Source organism: Pseudopipra pipra, chromosome W, assembly GCF_036250125.1.
Source record: "Pseudopipra pipra isolate bDixPip1 chromosome W, bDixPip1.hap1, whole genome shotgun sequence".
NCBI lineage: Eukaryota > Metazoa > Chordata > Aves > Passeriformes > Pipridae > Pseudopipra > Pseudopipra pipra.
Window position 1 is genome coordinate 15,521,184 of NC_087580.1, and position 17,065 is coordinate 15,538,248.

The following is a 17,065-nucleotide window of genomic DNA, read 5'->3' on the forward strand; positions in this document are numbered from 1 at the left end:
TGCAGCAGGATAAACACAGCAGTTCCATTGAGGAACATTTCTGCCCTCAACCTCTTGTTAGGAAATGTGTTGGATAGATTTGATGAAACAAGCTTCCTTTTCTCTGGTCCAGTGGTAGGTCACAAAAAGGAGGGTGATGGCTGGTACAGTGCTGTGTGATAAGTTGTATTTCAGCAACTCACTATCCAGAAAGAATGCTGGTGGCTGTGAAGGGCCTGTGAGGTCCCTTCTCTCTGCAGGAGCTGATGGCTCAGCCCGTGACTCGGGGCTGGGCCAGGGGCTCTCCAGCTGCCCCTGCCCTGGCCTGTGACAGCCCAGCACAAGGCCCCTGGCTGGCACAGGCCCTGGGAGATCCCCTGTGCCTCAGGGCCTGGGCTCACTCCAGCAACGGGGCTTCTCTTTGGGCTGCCCCGTCCCTCGTGCTGAGCGCAGGATGGGACAGCAGCAGGCACAGCTGGGCCCTGTCTGTGCCCGCAGCTGAAAGGAGCAGCCTGGGCACAGCACGGGGAGGCTGCTGCTGGCAGGGCACAGCAAAGGGCCCGGGCAGGCTGGGCACTGGCACCCCCTTGTCCTTCCCTCAGCGTCACCCCCCAAGGCAGTGCCCCCGGCAGAGCCCTGAGCCAGGCGGGAGGGACAGGATCTGCCTTCCCCGGGCTGGGGGTCAGGGCTGGGCCTTTCTGCTGCCTCCAACCAAGCCAGGCTGTGCTCAACATCTCAGCTGCCTGCACAGAGCCTTTGCCTCCCTGCACTCACGGCCCTCAAGGATCTGCTGGAGAGTCCCTGGGGAGGCTTTGTCAGGAAGGGCCCTCAATGGGGCTCGTTAATGCTTGAAGGGACTAAAGGTTTATTCAGGTCCTTTGCCTTTCCTTTTGACTTTGAGTCTAGGAGAGGTTTGATCAGTCATGGTCTCCAATTCTCTGCTTTAATTAGTCCCTTGAGAGGCTTTGTCAGTAGGTCCTCCAGGGTTTTTAAGGAGCTTTGGGATTTCCTTTGGAAACTGAGCCTTTGAGAGCTTTGCGCAATCATGGCCTCCAATCCTCTCCTCCAACCAGTCCATGAGGAGCCTGTCTTGGGAATGGCCCTCAGTGGGACCCATTAATGCTTTGAGATACTTTGGGTTTTTCTTCTGACTTTCACTTCTGGACAGGTTTGTGCAATCTCCCCTCAGTACCTGAGGTTCAAGGATTCAGCACCAAAAGCCCCCCGGGGCTCATTCAGATAAAGCAAATCCTAACAAACCACAGCCGTTCCTGGGATTTTCCTCCAGTCTAGCCAGTAAATTAGGAATGTTGTCCCATGGAATCAGGGGACCATTGTGACACTGCAGGGCCCCAGGGAACTCTTTTGCCTGCGATGAGGGTCAGCACAAGAGACACCGACACCAACTTTGGAGAACAAGTGTGTAATTTTCCTGCAGTGCAAAGCAGCAAAGAATGACAAAAGGCTGAGCTCAGTAACGCACCTCATCGTTCCTACCAAGAGTGCCTGGAGTGAGTAGAAAAGCTCCCTGCCCAGTTGCCCTCATCTGTTCCCCTCAGCCAGGCCCGCACGGCAGCGGGGGAGCCCCGGTCGCAGCCAAGGGTTGGAGAACCCCTCCCGGGCACGGGAAATCCCACCCAGGGCGTCCACTCGTAGGGGAGGGCTCCACCTCTGCTGGGAGGGGGTCCAGCTTTTCTGGCCTTGCAGAAACAAGCTCACAGAGCTACGAGTGTGCAAAACCATCTGGCTCCCTTCTCCTCCTGGGTTCCACCCACAGCCTGGCCAGGGCTTAAGGGGAAAACCCAGGCAGTCAACCTGCCCCATCTGCTGCCAAACAAGGCCACACATCCACTGCCAGGGCCTTGACCACTCTCTAAAGACAGGAAGATAAAGATCACATTTTGCTCACAATCAGACATAAGATTTGATTAATCAACACATACAAATATCATTCACTAATGAGCTGAGACTCACAGATCTCACTAATAAGCACATTTATTTTGTTCAGGGGCAGATACACGGGGAGTCTTTCCACACTACATCTTTGACCAACAAACATACACAGTTTTAGCTAAGGAGCAAATACAGGGATAAACAGACTGTTAGGTTGGAAGGTTCATCTGGAGCTCAGCTTTGGCTCAGGGCCTGTTGTTCAGCCTCAGCACTTCAGTGACAGCCACACAGGGCTTTACATGACACACACAGTTTCCAGATTCATTAGAGATTCTCCCTTACTTAAGACATAGATGTTACTTTGCTTTACACAGTCCCCCCCCCTATTGCAAGTCCTTAGTTGGTCCTTTGGGGTCTCCTTCAGGGCTCTCTGGTGGGTTTTTGGGTATCTGGTGCCCCCCAAAGTTGAGGTGTCCACTTCTTGACCTCGGTTCTGAGCAGACACAGTGTCATTACCTTTCACCACAAAGACTGGAACGTTTGGGTTTGATCTTCTCTGGGCCCACAGAGCTCAGCTTCCATCCTGTTTGCTTAGTTACATCCCTGATCCAATTCTCTAGGACCTCTCCAAGATTACAGTTCTCCTTCCTTGGCCACAGAGAAATGTTGGGAGCAGTCTTCTATATCCCACCTCAAATCCCCCCTTTTTTCAGACTAAGCTCCTGAAGGGATAGAGTGTCTTAGGAGCTTTATTTCATTTTACAGCTCAAGGCATTAGAACAGCTACAGCACTGAATCCTGATGCAAGCTAAAATACAAATGCCCTTCCAGCTTTGGGGCAACCCTTCACAGGTGTTATTTCCACACACCAATCCCACCCCGTTCCTTTGGGGACCGGCCAAGGATCAGTCATTTCCCCAGCAGGAAGGGTTTGAGGACATTGGGGGTGATTTCCCACCAACGGGCCACTCTCATTAACACAATCCACTTGTCCTGTTCCTTTAGTGGGGGTCACAGCTTTGGACACAGGCAGGATTGTCAGAGGTGGTGGGGGGTACTTGCACACTGACTGCTGGGTCTACTTTTCGGGGAACACAAGTGCTCACCCAGTGACCAGGAATCATTTCTGCCAGAATAGGGAAGGCAGAAATGGTGAATGGCTTCCTTGTCTTTTCAGGTAAAGGAGTGCACACCCAGCAATCCCTTGGAGGCAACACTTGGGTCACGTTTGAGACTAAAAGGAGATGTAAATTTTGCTCCCAAGTCAAGACCCAATTAACTATTGTCAGGAGAGCCAAAGCAGACTTAAGCATTTGGTTTCTTCTCAGACAACCTCTCAGTTACCCAAGGGGCTCTGGCCTTTGGAATTCTGCAATAATGCATCCCTGATTTGACTTTTGTACCACTTCTACAATCAAGTGGGCACCTCTGTCTGATGACATTCCCAAATGTACCTCGAATCCAGGGATTCTTGGATTCAACAATATTCCACTCACTTCCCCAGCCAAGTTGGTGTGACAAGGAAAAGCCTCTGGCCACCCAGAGAAGGTATCCCCCAAGACCAGGAGATCTTTACACCCCCCTTGTCTGGGCAATTCAGTCACGTCCATCTGCCAACATTCACCTACAACAATTCTACATTTTCCATCACCTGTTCCCACTCCACTGGCAGGGTTTGGATTATTTCTCTTCCACACACCACACTGCTGACTCACTGCTTGTACAAATGGGGTCAATTTTGGACCAAGAACCCACTTGGGCAAATGTTACAGTGCAGAAACAAATACAAACACAAAACAAGGATTAGTGGAGAAAACAAAGCCAGAGACCAAATGGGGGAACACCAAATAACCCACCCAAAGAGCTGGAAGATCCACACATCTTAGAGGGACAGGATTCCCCAGAAAAATGCCTTATTATCCAATGGGATCTTCCCCCATCCCAGACCAGTCCAGGGATCTGTGGTCTTCTCCAGGAAAGTCCTGGGGCCGGCATGAAGATCCAGAGATCCCTCGGATCCACGGGAGATCAGGCAGAGGGTCCCATCTGGGGCCAGAAATGGTCTCCAAAAGCAGCAGAAAGCAAGTCCTTAACCCCAGCTGGGAGGTGTTAAGAAGCAGGCATTCTTTAGGGCAGCGTGCTGGACGCCTGCAGGAGAGTTCTTCTAATCCAGCCTGCTCAGGGACACAGGCAGGGCTTGGGATTACACCCACTGATTCCAGAGGCATTGGATATTCCCCCTTACTGAACACATGTCCATTACTGTGCTTTACACAGTCACACCCCTATTGCAAGTCCCTATTTGGTCATTTGGGGTCTTCTCTGGGGGTCTCTGGTGGGTTTTTTGGCATCTGGTGCCCCCCAAAGCTCAGGTGTCTGCTTCTTGACCTCGGTTCTCAGCATCACTGGTTTTCCCCACAGAGACCGTCATGTTTGGTTTGATCTTCTCTGGGTCCCCAGAGCTCAGCTCACATCCTGTTTGCTTGAGTTCCAGCCCTGATCCAATTCTCCAGGACTTCTCTAAGATTCTACTGTTCCTTATTTGGCCAGAGCAGAATCTTGGCAGCAATGTTCTACTTCTCCCAAACCAAGGCTCCCCCTGCACCAGCCACTGCCAAACAAGGCCAGACATCGACTGCCATGGCCTCGACCACTCTCTAGATACAGACAGAGAAAGATCAGATTTTGCTCACAATCAGACCTATTTTGTTAAGGAACAGATACAAACAGGATTCACTGATGAGCCCAGACTAACAGATCTTCCTAAGAAGCACACCTGTTTGGTTCAGGAGCAGATACACAGGTGGAGTCCCATCCCACCACATTTGTACCAACAAATAGACCCAGTTTTAGCTCAGGAGCAGATACATGGAGACACAGCCCATTAGGTTGGAAGGTTCATCTAGAGCTCAGCTTTGGCTCAGGGGCTGTTGTTCAGCCTCAGCACTTCAGTGACAGCCACACAGGGCTTTACATTACACACACAGTTTCCAGATTCATTACAGAGTCTTGCTTACGTAATACAGACACTTGTGGGCAACACTTGGATCACCTTTGGCCCTAAAAAGACCTGTAAATTTTCCTCCCACGTCAACAGTGTTTGAACTGTGTTCAGAAGAGCAAAACAAGAGTGAAGCATTTTGTTTCTGCAGTCAAGTGGGAACCTCTGTCTGATGACATTCCCAAAGGCATCCCAAATACAGGGAGGATTGCATTGAACAGGATTGCAGTCTCTTTCCCAACCTGCTTAGTGCAACAAGGAACAGCCTCTGGCCACCCAGAGAAGGTATCCCCCAAGACTAGGAGATCTTTACACCCCCCTTTTCTGGGCAATTCAGTCACATCCATCTGCCAACATTCACCTGCAACAATTCTACATTTTCCATCACCTGTTCCCACTCCAGTGGCAGGGTTTGGATTATTTCTCTTCCACACACCACACTGCTGACTCACTGCTTGTACAACTGGGGTCAGTTTTGGACCTAGAACGCACTTGTGCAAATGTTTCAATAATTTGCTTCACTCCAAGGAATACCCTCATGTTCCCCATCCACCAGGTCACAGGAGATTGGCTCAGGGACTATTATTTGCCCACTTGGGGGAACTGCCCAGCCTCCTGGAGCAAATTTTGCTCTAAGGTTTCAAGGAGTTGACAATCCTTAGCACTAGACTCCTTTTCTTCTACTGGGAGAAGGATCTCTGTCAGGATCTCTGACCTGGTGGTGGGGAGTTCTGTGCATCCAGAGAATTGTTTTCCATGCCGGACAAAGCTGCCCCCCCTGGGAAACAATTCCCAACCAGGACTTTCCAAGGGGCTGTCTCCTAAGTCAGCTCTGCCCCAATACACTTTCCCTCTAGTCTGGAAGCAATCCCGCTCTGGGCTTCCTTTGCTGGGGCTGGGGCAGTTGACAGGTTGCTTCTTTCCTTCCTGGCCCAGCCTCCCTTGTCCTTGGAGAATTCCAAAGCCCACGGAGGCTCCTGGGCTCTGGACTACTTGCACTTTGTGTTTGGGATACCCCATATCCACTCAGCCCAAGGAAATTCCACAGGGCCACAGTCTGACCCCAACGTTGCTGCTCAGCATCAGTGGCTATCAAAAGATCATCCACACCCTGCAATAAGGCTCCAAGAGGGTGGGTTTGGACTTCTCCATTCCTCCAGTCCCTTGGCCAATTGAGTTCCAAATATTGGGGGGCTATTTTTAAACCCCTGCAAGAGGACCACCAAAGTCAGATGGGTTTTCCTCCCCGGCTTTGCATTTTCCCATTGGAAAGCAAAAGCTCTTGACTTTCCCAACTCAAAGGGAGACACAAAAAGGCAGCTTTCAAACCTAATCCTGTGAAACAAATTAAACTCTCATTTAGGGGACTTAGCAAAGTGTAAGGATTCGCTACGACTGCTTGTATATCTTCTACTCTATTCTTTATAGCTCTAAGGTCTTGGACTAACTGGCATAGCCTTCCATTTGCCTGCTTGACTGGCAAAACTGGAGCATTCCATTTAGATTCACATTCTTTTCACAAGCAAAATTTCATCAATTGTTCTACAAAGGGTGAGAATCCCTTACAACTTTCTATTTGCAAAGGACATTGCTTTGGCCTCACCAACCCCACTCCAGGTTTCTCTGGAATTCTCACGGGTTCTGCTCTCTTGGATCATGGAGGCACCTCTCCAGCCCATCCTGTTGGAACCACTGCATCCCCAAGTGATGGTGGCAGATGGATTACTTCTGCTTTGGGAGACTCTCATGCAAAACTAGAAACTTCCCCAGAATTAGGCTCTGCAATAATAACCTATATTGGACCATTTTTCAATTGGATTGTGGCATTTCATTTTGCCAAGAGATCTCTCCCAAGCAGAGGCTTTGGGGAATTGGGGAAATACAAAAACTGGGGAGCCAACCACTGTTTTCCCAATTTCAAAGCCACAGCATTAAAAATGGCCCAGTTTCCCAAGTCCCTGGCACACCAGACAATTGTTCTAGAATTGTCCCTTGAGTTTCATTTTCCCGGATTTAACACAGAGGAACAAGTTCCCACAGCTACAAACAATTGTGCTTAGCTTGGCTGGAACCAGATGTTCTGATGGGGAAGAATCCTCTGGTGCCCCCTCAGTCGTCTTCAGTGATGCCACGAGAGGGTTCGGAGGGTTCTGAAGTTTCAGTTGCGGACAATCCCATTTCCAGTGTCCATCTTTCTTACAGGATGCACAGGGACTGATCCCAGGTCTCCTGGGGGGATGTTTGAAGCAGGCTGCCCATGCTCTCGTCCTCTTCCTCTCCCCGGGGGCACCATTTCCTCAGGGATTTCTTCCAGAACTGCAACTCCAACCTCCAACAATGTCCCCAAATTAGACTGATCTTGTCCCTCAGCTTGATTTTCCTTTCCGGGCTCACACCAAGGGCTCTGAGGGTGCTGCATTCACACCACAATCTTTCTGCCCTTTCACAGGTTCTGCAAAGTGAAAAACACATCACCAGACATAACCTCCTTCCACTTCTGTTCCCCTTCTCAAACAGCATCAACTGCAACAATGGATTCTAATTCAGTGTTCCAGAACAGCCACCCATTGATTCCAACACTCCATTAAATTCTCCCTGGGAGCTGTTCCTCCGGGGGGGCCGCCAATCTTCATCCAATATTGCAAAATGCAACCAAGGGGGGACTTCTTCCAAATTCCCCCTTCAGATTGCCCACTTCCCAGCTCTAAACAGTAGACCCAAAATGTTACAATACAGAAACAAATACAAGTACAGAACAATAGTGATCGATAAAACAAAGCCAGAGACCAAATTCCAGAATACCAAAGAACCCACCCAAAGCGCTGGAAGATCCACAGGTCTCAGATGAGCAGGATTCCCAAAATACCAAAGAACCCCCAGTGTGCTGAAAGATCCATACGTTTGACATGGGCAGGATTCCCAATAAGAATGCCTTGTTATCCACTGGGATCTTACCTGTGTCCCAGACTGGGCAGGGGATCTGTGCTCTTCTGCAGCAAAGTCCTGGTGCTGGCGTGAAGATCCAGAGATCCCTCGGATCCGCGGGAGATCAGGCAGAGGTGTCCTGTCTGGGGGCCAAAAATGATACCCAAAAGCTGCTGAGATACAGCTCGAACAAGCTGAAAACTAAACTGTGATTTGGGATCGTCCCAGATCGACTGGATTTCAGCAATTACTCAACACAGGTGCCACCTCCTCCAGCCAAGCCCAGGAGATCAACCTCCTCAGCAGCTGCAAGAGCGGGATGTTCATGTGCCTGCTGCCATCTCCCCAAAGCCATTATCCCACTCCTGCTGACAAGATGGGCAAGAGGAGCATCTACCTCACAAGATCTGCTGCCGCAAGAAGAGCGTGTCCCAAAGGATGTCCTCAGCCTTCTCAGAGGGGACGTCAGATCCTCTCCAGGGATGGTCCCAGCCCTTCCCAACCCGGACTGGGCACCAGCTCCAACTCTTCCCTGGAAAACAAACAACAAATTCATGAACAGAGATTACAAAGCAAAAGCAGAAACAAGAAAAAAAGGTAAAATGTTAACCTTCTGTCAGGGTTCTGAGGAAGGCCCAAGCCCTCCAGGCCAAAGGAAAACCCCACCTCCTCCAGCTCAGGAAAACCCAGGCCTTCTCCCTGCCCTGCTGCACTGGCCCAAAGAAAGGCTCCTAAGCCAAGGCAGCCCAAGCCTTTCCTGGCCTGCAGCCCAAAGCAGCTGGTGTTCTGCAGCCCCGCCTTTGCTCCCCCCACGGGGGTTTGTTTTTGGCAGGCTGGCTGCCCCTGCCCCAGCCCCGCCCAGCAAAGGGGCAGTGGCAGAGGCTGGGGGCAGAGCCGGGCTCCCATTTCACAGCCAGCCCAGAGCACCCGCCCGCCCTCCTGCCAAGAAGCAGCTTGGCAGCCGGCTGAAGAATTCCTCAGGTTCCCCATCAGCAAAGGGGAACCTTCGGTGCCCAGCCAGGCTGTGCAATGCCCGTGTCCGGGAGCACCCCCTGGGTGTGGACTCATCTGCAAACGGCGTGTGGAGCACGGCTTGGAGGAAGGGGCCAGAATCAAAGTCCATCCTCTTCAGCTCGCCGGCGTCCAGGTCAGCTGAGAGCTTGTCATCCTCGACGTCGTCCTCGATGTCTCCAGCAGCAGGCCCACCCGGCACAGCTTCTCCAGAGGCCCCTTCTCCTTCCCTGGGGACCAGACCAGGCTGTCAGCGTTCTGCCGAGGGCCCAGCTGTCTGTGAAGCGGGACGAGCAAAACCAGGTTGGATGGTGGCCACCAGCACTTGGGAGACCGGGTCTGCAGCCCAGCTCCAGCACAAAGAGGGGCGTGTTCCCGTGGGATGACCCCCCCTCAGTGCTACAGGCTGACAAAAAAGTCTGGTTTCCTTTGGTTCTTATTGCCAAGAGATGTGTGGAGGTGTTACCTGCCAGGCCCCTGGATCAAAGGGAGCACGTGGATCTCTCCCGTCTTCTAGGGCAGGGGAATGCCCTGCACCCAAGGATGGCACAAAAGGTCTTCCAGTGCTGGCCTGTCCGAGGGGCGGATGGACAAACACCACCTGATAAGGTGCTGGCAGCCTGGGGGGAAAATGGCCGGTCAGTTGGAGAAGGATCCTGTCCCCTCTGTCCCACTGTCCACGTGCCCAGGCCGTGCTGGCTGTGCTCAGGGCTGTGCCCAAACTTCTCCATCGATTCTCCCTTTTGGAGGAGAGCAGGATGGCAGGACACAGGCCACCTCCTCCAGCCACCCATGGGACACAAACAGCTTCAAGAGCGGCGTCCTCGTGAGCCCGCTGCCCTCTCCCAACACCGTTATTCCCCCCGTGCCACAAAGATTGGTATCCACCTGGAGAGACCAGTGCTGGGAACGGGAGCTGGTCCCAGATGGTGTTGGGGCCTTTGCGGAAAGGGTGCTTCCCGCAGACCATCTGGTAGAGCAGGATGCCCAGGGACCAGATGGTCGCCTCCTCGCCGTGGTAGCGCTTGAGGTAGATCCACTCTGGCGGGCTGTATGACAGTGTTCCTACGGAATACAGACGCAGTTCATCAGGTGGATGCTGCCTGCTCCCAGAGCCTCACCCCAGCATCCCTGGCAATGTGGGGCCTGCCCCAGTGGCACACGCTGGGACCCACTGCCTTCTCGCCGGCCCCTGACTCTTGGTTACAAACTCTGGGTTGGAGAAGAAGCCGCTGGTGTCCAAGAGGGCAGCAGAAGCCCTGGCAAGGCCCAACCATTACATGCAAGGGAAAAACCCACCCAGTGGTGGGGAAAAGGCGTGCCTTCTCCCCGCCCCACTGCACTGCCCCCAACAATTCATCATAAGCCAAGGCAAACAAGGCGAGCGGAGCAGCCCAAGCCCTTCCTCGCCTGCACACCAAGCCAGCTGGTGCACAGTTCTGACCCCCTTCTCTGCTACCCTCATGGGGGTTTTGGTCAGGCTGGCTCCCCCCTGCCCCAGACCCAGCCCGGGACAGGGTGGGTGGCGCAGGCTGTCGGCAAGGCCGGGGCCTGTCTCACAGTAACCTCCCAGCCCCATCCAAAAGCAACTTGGCTGAAGAACTAATCCTGTTCCCCCTCAGCCAAAGGGGCAATCTCCACTGCCACACCCGGGCATGGCCATGCGATGCCCGGCACCAGGAGCATCCCCCGGCTGTGGGCTCACCTGCAAACTGGGTGTAGACCGTGTCCTTAAGGAAGGTGCCACATCCAAAGTCGAGGAGCTTGGCCTCGCCGGTGGCCAGGTGGAGGAGGATGTTCTGGGGCTTGATGTCCCGGTGCAGGACGCCGCAGCTGGTGCAGTGCCGCACGGCCTGCAGCACCTGGCGGAACAGCCCCCACGCCATCTCCTCCGGCAGGAACCCCCACGCCCTCAGTAAGCGAGAGAGGTCCTGAGACGGCTCCGGATGCTCCATGACCAACAGGAACCCGTTGGGGAGCTCGAACCACTCCAGCAGCTGGATGACACCAGGGAAGCCATTGGACACCTTGTCCAGCAGCACGATCTCCAGGGGGGCCCGGGTGCCGTCAGGCTGCGGGGGGACCACGGGGTCGTCAGTGGGGCTGATGCCGTGCCTGTCTGCCTGCTCCCCCTCGGCCAGCCCTGGATGCTCCCCGTCCCCCACGGAGCCCACGGCCACTCTCCCTCCAGGTGTCCCGGCGGCTTCCACCCTGCCGGGCCTCGGCTCGTCCCCGCCCGTCCCGCCCCGCTTTCTGCCGCTGGCCCCGCTCGCTCACCAGCTCGCCCCAGCGCCGGATGCCATCCCGGGACACGGCTTTGATGGCCACCTGCAAGCCAAGGGGAAGGGCGGGTTGAGCTCGCCGCCCGTCCCGCCCTCCTCCTCCTCCTCCTCCTCCTCCTCCTCCTCCTGCACTCACCGGGGCTCCGTCCGCCAGGCAGGTCCCCGCGTAGACGCGGCCGAAGCCGCCGCTGCCCAGCAGCGAATGCAGCCGGTAGCGCTCGTGCAGCGGCTCCTTGGCCTTCGGTGCGGGCGAGACGTGGCCGTCAGCGTTGGGGCCGGGGCCCGGCACGGCCCCCGAGCGCCCCTCAAGCGGCCCGGGCCGGGCTTCCCCAGCCGCAGCGGGCAGCGGCGGCTCGCTGCCGGCGGCCGGGCTGGCGAGCGGCGGAGCTCTGGCCGGGGAAGCCGCCGAGGAGGCGGCAGCGGCCGCGGCGCCCGCGGCCCCCGCCGGCCCCGGCAGGCGCCGGGCTCGAGCCAGGCGGAGCCAAGGGGCGGCGAGGCCGAGCCCGTCCCACAGCCAGCCCCACAGGAGCGCCCAGCAGCGCCACAACCGGCGCGCCGGGAGCCGGGCGAGGGCGAGACCGCGCCGGGCCGCCCAGGGCCGGGGCCGGGGCGGCCCCGCCCGGCACAGGGGAACGGCCGGGGCCATGGGCCGGGCCGGCAAGGGGAGGGGGACACCGGCAATGGGACAGGGACCGCGGGAGTGGGACACTGGGACAGGGACACCGGCACAGGGACACTGGGACAGCGGGACACCGGGAGAGGGAGAGGAGGACGAAGAGCTCGAGCAAGGAGAGCACGAACAAGAGTCACAGCGAGAGCGCGTCGCTACAGTCGCTGCTGCCGCCGCTGCTGCTGCCGAAGCGCAGGGGCCGTTGGTCCGTTGGTCCGTTTGTCCGTTCCCCGTTGGCCCCCGCGAGCCCCGGGGGCAGCCCCGGCCGCTCCGCTCCCAACCAGCCCCGGCCGCAGTCACGGAGCTCCCCTTCCTCCCGCCCCCACGCCAAGACCACGGCCTTTTGGAGCTGCTTCACTTTAGTTCAACTTCTTGGCTGCCAAGTTTGCAACTTCCCGCCGCTGCTCGGACCCCATCCCGCCCGCTCGGCCCGCGCTGCTGTCGCTTCCTCCCAGGCCAGGCGGGCTCTGCACTTGCCCCTCAACTTTGGCAAGGGCTTTGCTCAGTGAGGAGCCCCGGCACGTCCGGCCAGCGCCAGGCAGAGCCAGCCCCGGGGGAGGGCAGAGCAGGACGATCGGCAGGGGAAATGCAGCCCTTTGGGGTCAGCGCTGCTCCCCGACCACCCCAGGGCTGGTCCTGTTTTCCACCTGGTTTGAGGGAAAATCGGCAGCTGCAGAGAGGATTAAGCAGAAGAGAATTAGAAGACTCTTCTTGCTGCCCTTTGGATGCCAGTCCCTCCTAATAAATGCAGGCTTAATTTGGAATGGACACGATGTAGCAGCTTTTTCAGCACCCAATATTTAACAGCTGCCTTTCAGGGGACAATGGGAAAAGGGGGGGAGAACAGGAGAAAAGGGGGGCTGGGACCTCCAAAGTGAGCGAGGAGGGGGCTGAGACTGTGAAACCGAGCAGGGCAGGGGGAAGAAACACCCCCAAACCGAGCTGGGGGGGAGCTGGGGACGGTGGGGATGATGGGAAAGGGGTGGGAGAGGGGAGAAAAGGGGTGTTGGACAGTGGGCAGGGGGACAGAGGGCAGGGGGTTCCCACATGGGTCTCCCCTGTCCCCCATCACTTGAGCCCTGGAGCGGTTCCCTGGGGCTCTGGGAGGGGGCAGATCCGCCCTGGGAATGTCCACTGCTTCTGTAACCCTTTGTGTGCTTGCTCTGGTGACGATTGTCCACAGGTGCCCAACCCCCCTGTCCATCCCTGGGGGGCTGATGGGGGGACTCCCCCACCCAGTAACTGGTGCTGCAGCAGCTGTGGGGCAGAGGGGGGTGGGAAAGGGGGGTCCGGGGTGGCCCCCTGAGCTCCCAACCTGCTGGGGGGGCTGAGGGCTGCTGGGGGGGCACCCCCTGACCTGTGTCCCTGCACACCCAGGGCTGTTCCAGGTCCTGGGAAAAGCCGAGTGAACGGCCCCAACCGGGAGAGGTTCCTGCCCGGGTACATCTCCAACTGGGAGCAGCTCAGGCACTTCAGCAAAGATTTGGGCACCTGGGGGGGACACCCCGTGTGGGGAGACCTAGGCCAGGCACTGGAACAGCCAAGGGGAGTTCCTGGAGAACAGACAGGATCAGGGGACATGAACTGCTGGCACAACTACGAGAATGTGGCCCCGTTTGCCCGGCCTGGGAACCCCCATTTTTGGGGTAATCTCCCCAAATCCTCCCAAATATTCCTCTGAATCCCCAAATGCCTGGGGTCAGGGCTCTGGCTCAAGCTCTCGTCCCCTTCCCGGCACAGGGTGGGTCTTTCCTCCTCAGAGCACCCTGGGCTGGCTTTGGAGCCCCTCCTCCTGGGGTACCTTCGTGGCTTTCCCTCCCCGCTGCCTTCCTGCGCCGTGGAGCCCTTCAAAACGGCCTCTCCCACCAGGCTCTGCGGGGGGGATTTGTCCTCCGGGCTCTCCGTCCTCAGCTCGGGGCCTGGGGCAGGAGGGAAGAAGGACAGGGAGGGGATTTGCCTCCGGCCCAGAGGGAAGGCCAAGGACATCCCCCCAACTCCGGCCCCAGCAGGACGGCGGCGGCAGCGGGGTTGTCCTGCAGCCGGGGACGATGCTCAGCTGGGAGATACAGGACAAGACAGGGCAAAGGGGCACTGACTTCCTCCTCACCTGCCTGGGGGTCCTGGGGCATCTTCCTCTTCCTCGCAGCCTCCTCCTCCATCTGGCCAAGCTTTGGGAAGGAATTATTCTGTGTAAACTCATTCCCTTCTGCCCAGAGTAACTCAAACTAATACACATATATCAGACTTACAGGCTGATGCCATAGAGTTTAGAGACAGACTTCCCAAAGGGATGAATTTTTCCTGGTTTAGGAGGGAAAACAAGGTGTGGGTGCATTGGGTTGGCGGTCCCTCTGTTACAACCCACCCCAGGAAAAGAGGGGGGGGTAACCCAGGTTTTATCAATAATTCCTTTGGGGTGGATTAAAGCAAAACGACACTAAATAATTGGTGTCTGAAAACATATATTGACAAGATTTATTTTAACAATTTTGTATCAATAGGTATGTTAGCATTTTGGGTGCTGTCATAACCTTTCGGGGGAGGAGGAAAACAAATGCATAGGGGAGAGAAAGACAGGGTAAGAGTAAGGGAGAGCAAGAGAAAAAAAAGGAAAGATGAGAGTGGTATAATCACCACCCACTGGATCCAGCGACGTCTTGATCCGCAGGCGGTGGGGGGAGAAGAAGAAGAAAAACCCCGCCAAACCCCCAAAGTCACCAGTCAGTATCTATATCCTTTGCAGCTCCCCCAAGGCGGGGAGTTGTTTTCACAGGGTGGTGTCTCCCTTTTTGGCGCGGAGTTCGTGGTCTCTTCCCGCCTTTTCTTTTCGGGGCTTGACATCTTCTGCACTGGAGGACGGGGGATGGGCCCAGTTGCCCATCAGAAAGTCAAAAGCCTGCAGAAGTCTCTTAGAATGCAGAAATCCTTAACTGTTCCAGTCTCTGACACCCTCCTGCCCAGCTCCATCTCTAGAAGTCACCTGGAATCACCAGGAATCACCTCCAAACCACCAAGATTCAGCCCAAAACAACCCTCTCAGCAGTGGAGTTCCCCCTCGCTGGTCCATCCACTTTGGGGTTCTGGGGTCCCTCCTGGGTGGGCTGCTGGAGGTCTCACATGTATTGGGGAACCCCCTCTCCAGGGTTCCCGCCCTCTCTGGGCTGCCGGAGATCCCGGGAATCCCAGGGGTCCTTCCTTTATGGGCTCCTCACTTTGCCATTCTGGGGATCCCCCTTCTCTGGGCTGCTGGGGGTCCCGGGGGTCCCGGGGGCTCCCCTCTCCGGGGTCCCTTTTAGGGTGGTCGGGGGCTTTCGGGGTCCCAGGGTCCCTTCTCCCCTGACTCTCGCCTTCGGGGTGCTGGCGATCCCAAGGTGTCCAGCCCTCTCTCCAGGCTGCCGGGGGTCCCGGCTCCCCCCACAGCCCTCGCTGCTCCCCCCTCCTCTCCAGACTGCCGGGAGTTCCCCCTCTCCGGGCCCCCGTTTCAGATTCCAACCCCCGCCTGTCCCAGGGGTCCCCAAAGCCGGTGTGTTTGTCCCGTGTCCCCCCCACTCCCCGCCGGTATCCGGCGATCGCCACGTGGCTCCGGGGACCCAACATCCCCCTGCTCATCGTCGGGGCTGTGCCGGGAACCCACCCCGGGACCCCCAAAAAACACCTCCCGGGGTCCCCAATATCCCCCCAAGGGGCATTTGCGGCTCAGCTTTGGGGTCCTGCAAGATCCAAACATCCCCCTGCACCCCCCAAAAAAATCCCAGCGTGCTCAAGATATTTGGGGCGAGCTCCCCTTCCCCGGTCACCTGCGGGATGCGGGGGGCGATGCTCCCGGGACGCGGGGGCTGCGGATACAGCGGTCGGTGCATCCACGTGCGTTCTTTCTCCTCCTCCTCCTTCCCCTCCTCCTGGGGGGGTCCGGGTGGAGCGCTGGGCGCTGCGGGTCTGGCTGGCAACTGATGAGTCATCAGCGCTGCGCGCTCGGATTGGCTGAGCACTGCTTTGGGGGCGGGGCTAAAGGAAAGGGGGTTCTTTGCAGGGGAAGACATTTGGAGCTGGAAGGACTCCAAAGCTGAGCCGCAAATGCCCCTGGTGGGGATCGGGGGGGGTCCGCGGGAGGGGATTTGGTTTTGGGGGTGTCCCGGTGGCGGTTCCCGGCAGAGCCCCGGCGGGTCTTGTTGGAAATGATCCAACTTGCCTCAAATTTTAGTCAGGGGAAGCAGTTGACCGGGTTTCTTTTCACGGGCTCTTGTCGGTTTGATCTTTAAAGCACCCAAACTTGGAGTTTCTCTGCACTGGCTCTGATGAGCTTCCATAAACAAAGCCCGAGGGAGCTGAAGATTGGACATCTGGGATCTTAAATTCCTGGTCCTTCAAGGACCTGTTGGAGGAACCAGAAGGTCCAGAGGGGATTAACAAAGACATTGCAGCCTGAGAGTTGGAGACTGTGTCTGAGGAGGAGTGCTAAGAGGACCAAAGAAGGTGGACCAAATTAGCCAGTTAAGGATAGACTACTAATTAGAGTCTTAATTAATGAAGAGAATTCATTAGTTCATTAATTGGGGTAAATTAGAAGCAATGAACATGAATTTGTTTGTTTGTTCAAATGTAGAAATGTGTGAAAAGTCTGGAAAGGGACAGGTGTGGCTGGAATGATTGGCTCCCTGTCTCTGGGAGCCAGAACAAAGCAGTGCCTGGCTCACCAACACTTCCCAGGGGCGTTGGAGGGTTTCATTTCTTCCCAACGCTTTTCAGGGACAATTCTTGGTGAGCCAGGTGGGACAATGCTGTCGACCCTCCAGGGATTCCGGGACCCTGAGGACTCCAGGGAGCAGTGAAAATATTCTTCTGGGAGATCTAAGTCCCTGGATCTGGTGAGTTCAAAGCAAGATCCCTGGAATTTTATTAAGGCATTCCTGAGTGTATAAAAGGTATACCTAAGCATCCTAGAAATGGAGCTCTAGAACAGAATTGAATAGAATTGGGTTGTGAAAGTGATGCTAGAACTGTAAAAGAAGGAGTGTGATATTTGGCTTATGAGAAGAAATCAGTATTGACTGAGTGAAAGGGGTGGGTTCCAGGCCCCAGGTGTGGTTCAGGGGGTGGGTTCCAGGCCCCAGGTGTGGTTCAGGGGGTGGGTTCCAGGCCCCAGGTGTGGTTTAGGGGGTGGGTTCCAGGCCCCAGGTGTGGTTCAGGGGGTGGGTTCCAGGCCCCAGCTGTGGGTCAGGGGGTGGGTTCCAGGCCCCAGGTGTGGGTCAGGGGGTGGGTTCCAGGCCCCAGGTGTGATTCAGGGGGTGGGTTCCAGGCCCCAGA

The 17,065-nt window shown here is 56.2% G+C and overlaps 1 protein-coding gene and 2 long non-coding RNA genes across 4 annotated transcripts; 1 reads left to right on the top strand and 2 right to left on the bottom strand.

The window, feature by feature from the left end:
* The first annotated feature begins 1,416 nt into the window (after nt 1–1,416).
* Nucleotides 1,417–7,499, top strand: LOC135406222 (uncharacterized). Its single transcript, XR_010426239.1, has 2 exons — nt 1,417–1,490; nt 7,323–7,499. It is a non-coding gene; the product is annotated as an uncharacterized LOC135406222 (long non-coding RNA).
* On the bottom strand, nt 6,367–9,474 carry LOC135406137 (uncharacterized). Of its 2 annotated transcripts, XR_010426145.1 has the most exons (4): nt 9,276–9,474; nt 8,196–9,082; nt 7,829–7,941; nt 6,367–7,325 (listed from the first exon to the last, which is right to left on the bottom strand). It is a non-coding gene; the product is annotated as an uncharacterized LOC135406137 (long non-coding RNA). The 2 variants fall into 2 exon arrangements; XR_010426144.1 differs by lacking the exon at nt 9,276–9,474 and having other exon boundaries at nt 8,196–9,193.
* A 40-nt stretch (nt 9,475–9,514) lies between these two features.
* LOC135404877 (serine/threonine-protein kinase pim-1-like) lies at nt 9,515–11,737 on the bottom strand. The gene is made up of 4 exons (XM_064639605.1): nt 11,087–11,737; nt 10,515–10,881; nt 9,698–9,874; nt 9,515–9,549 (listed from the first exon to the last, which is right to left on the bottom strand). Exons 1-4 carry the CDS (start codon nt 11,735–11,737, stop codon nt 9,515–9,517), a joined length of 1,230 nt encoding a protein of 409 aa, XP_064495675.1.
* Nucleotides 11,738–17,065: the final 5,328 nt, after the last annotated feature.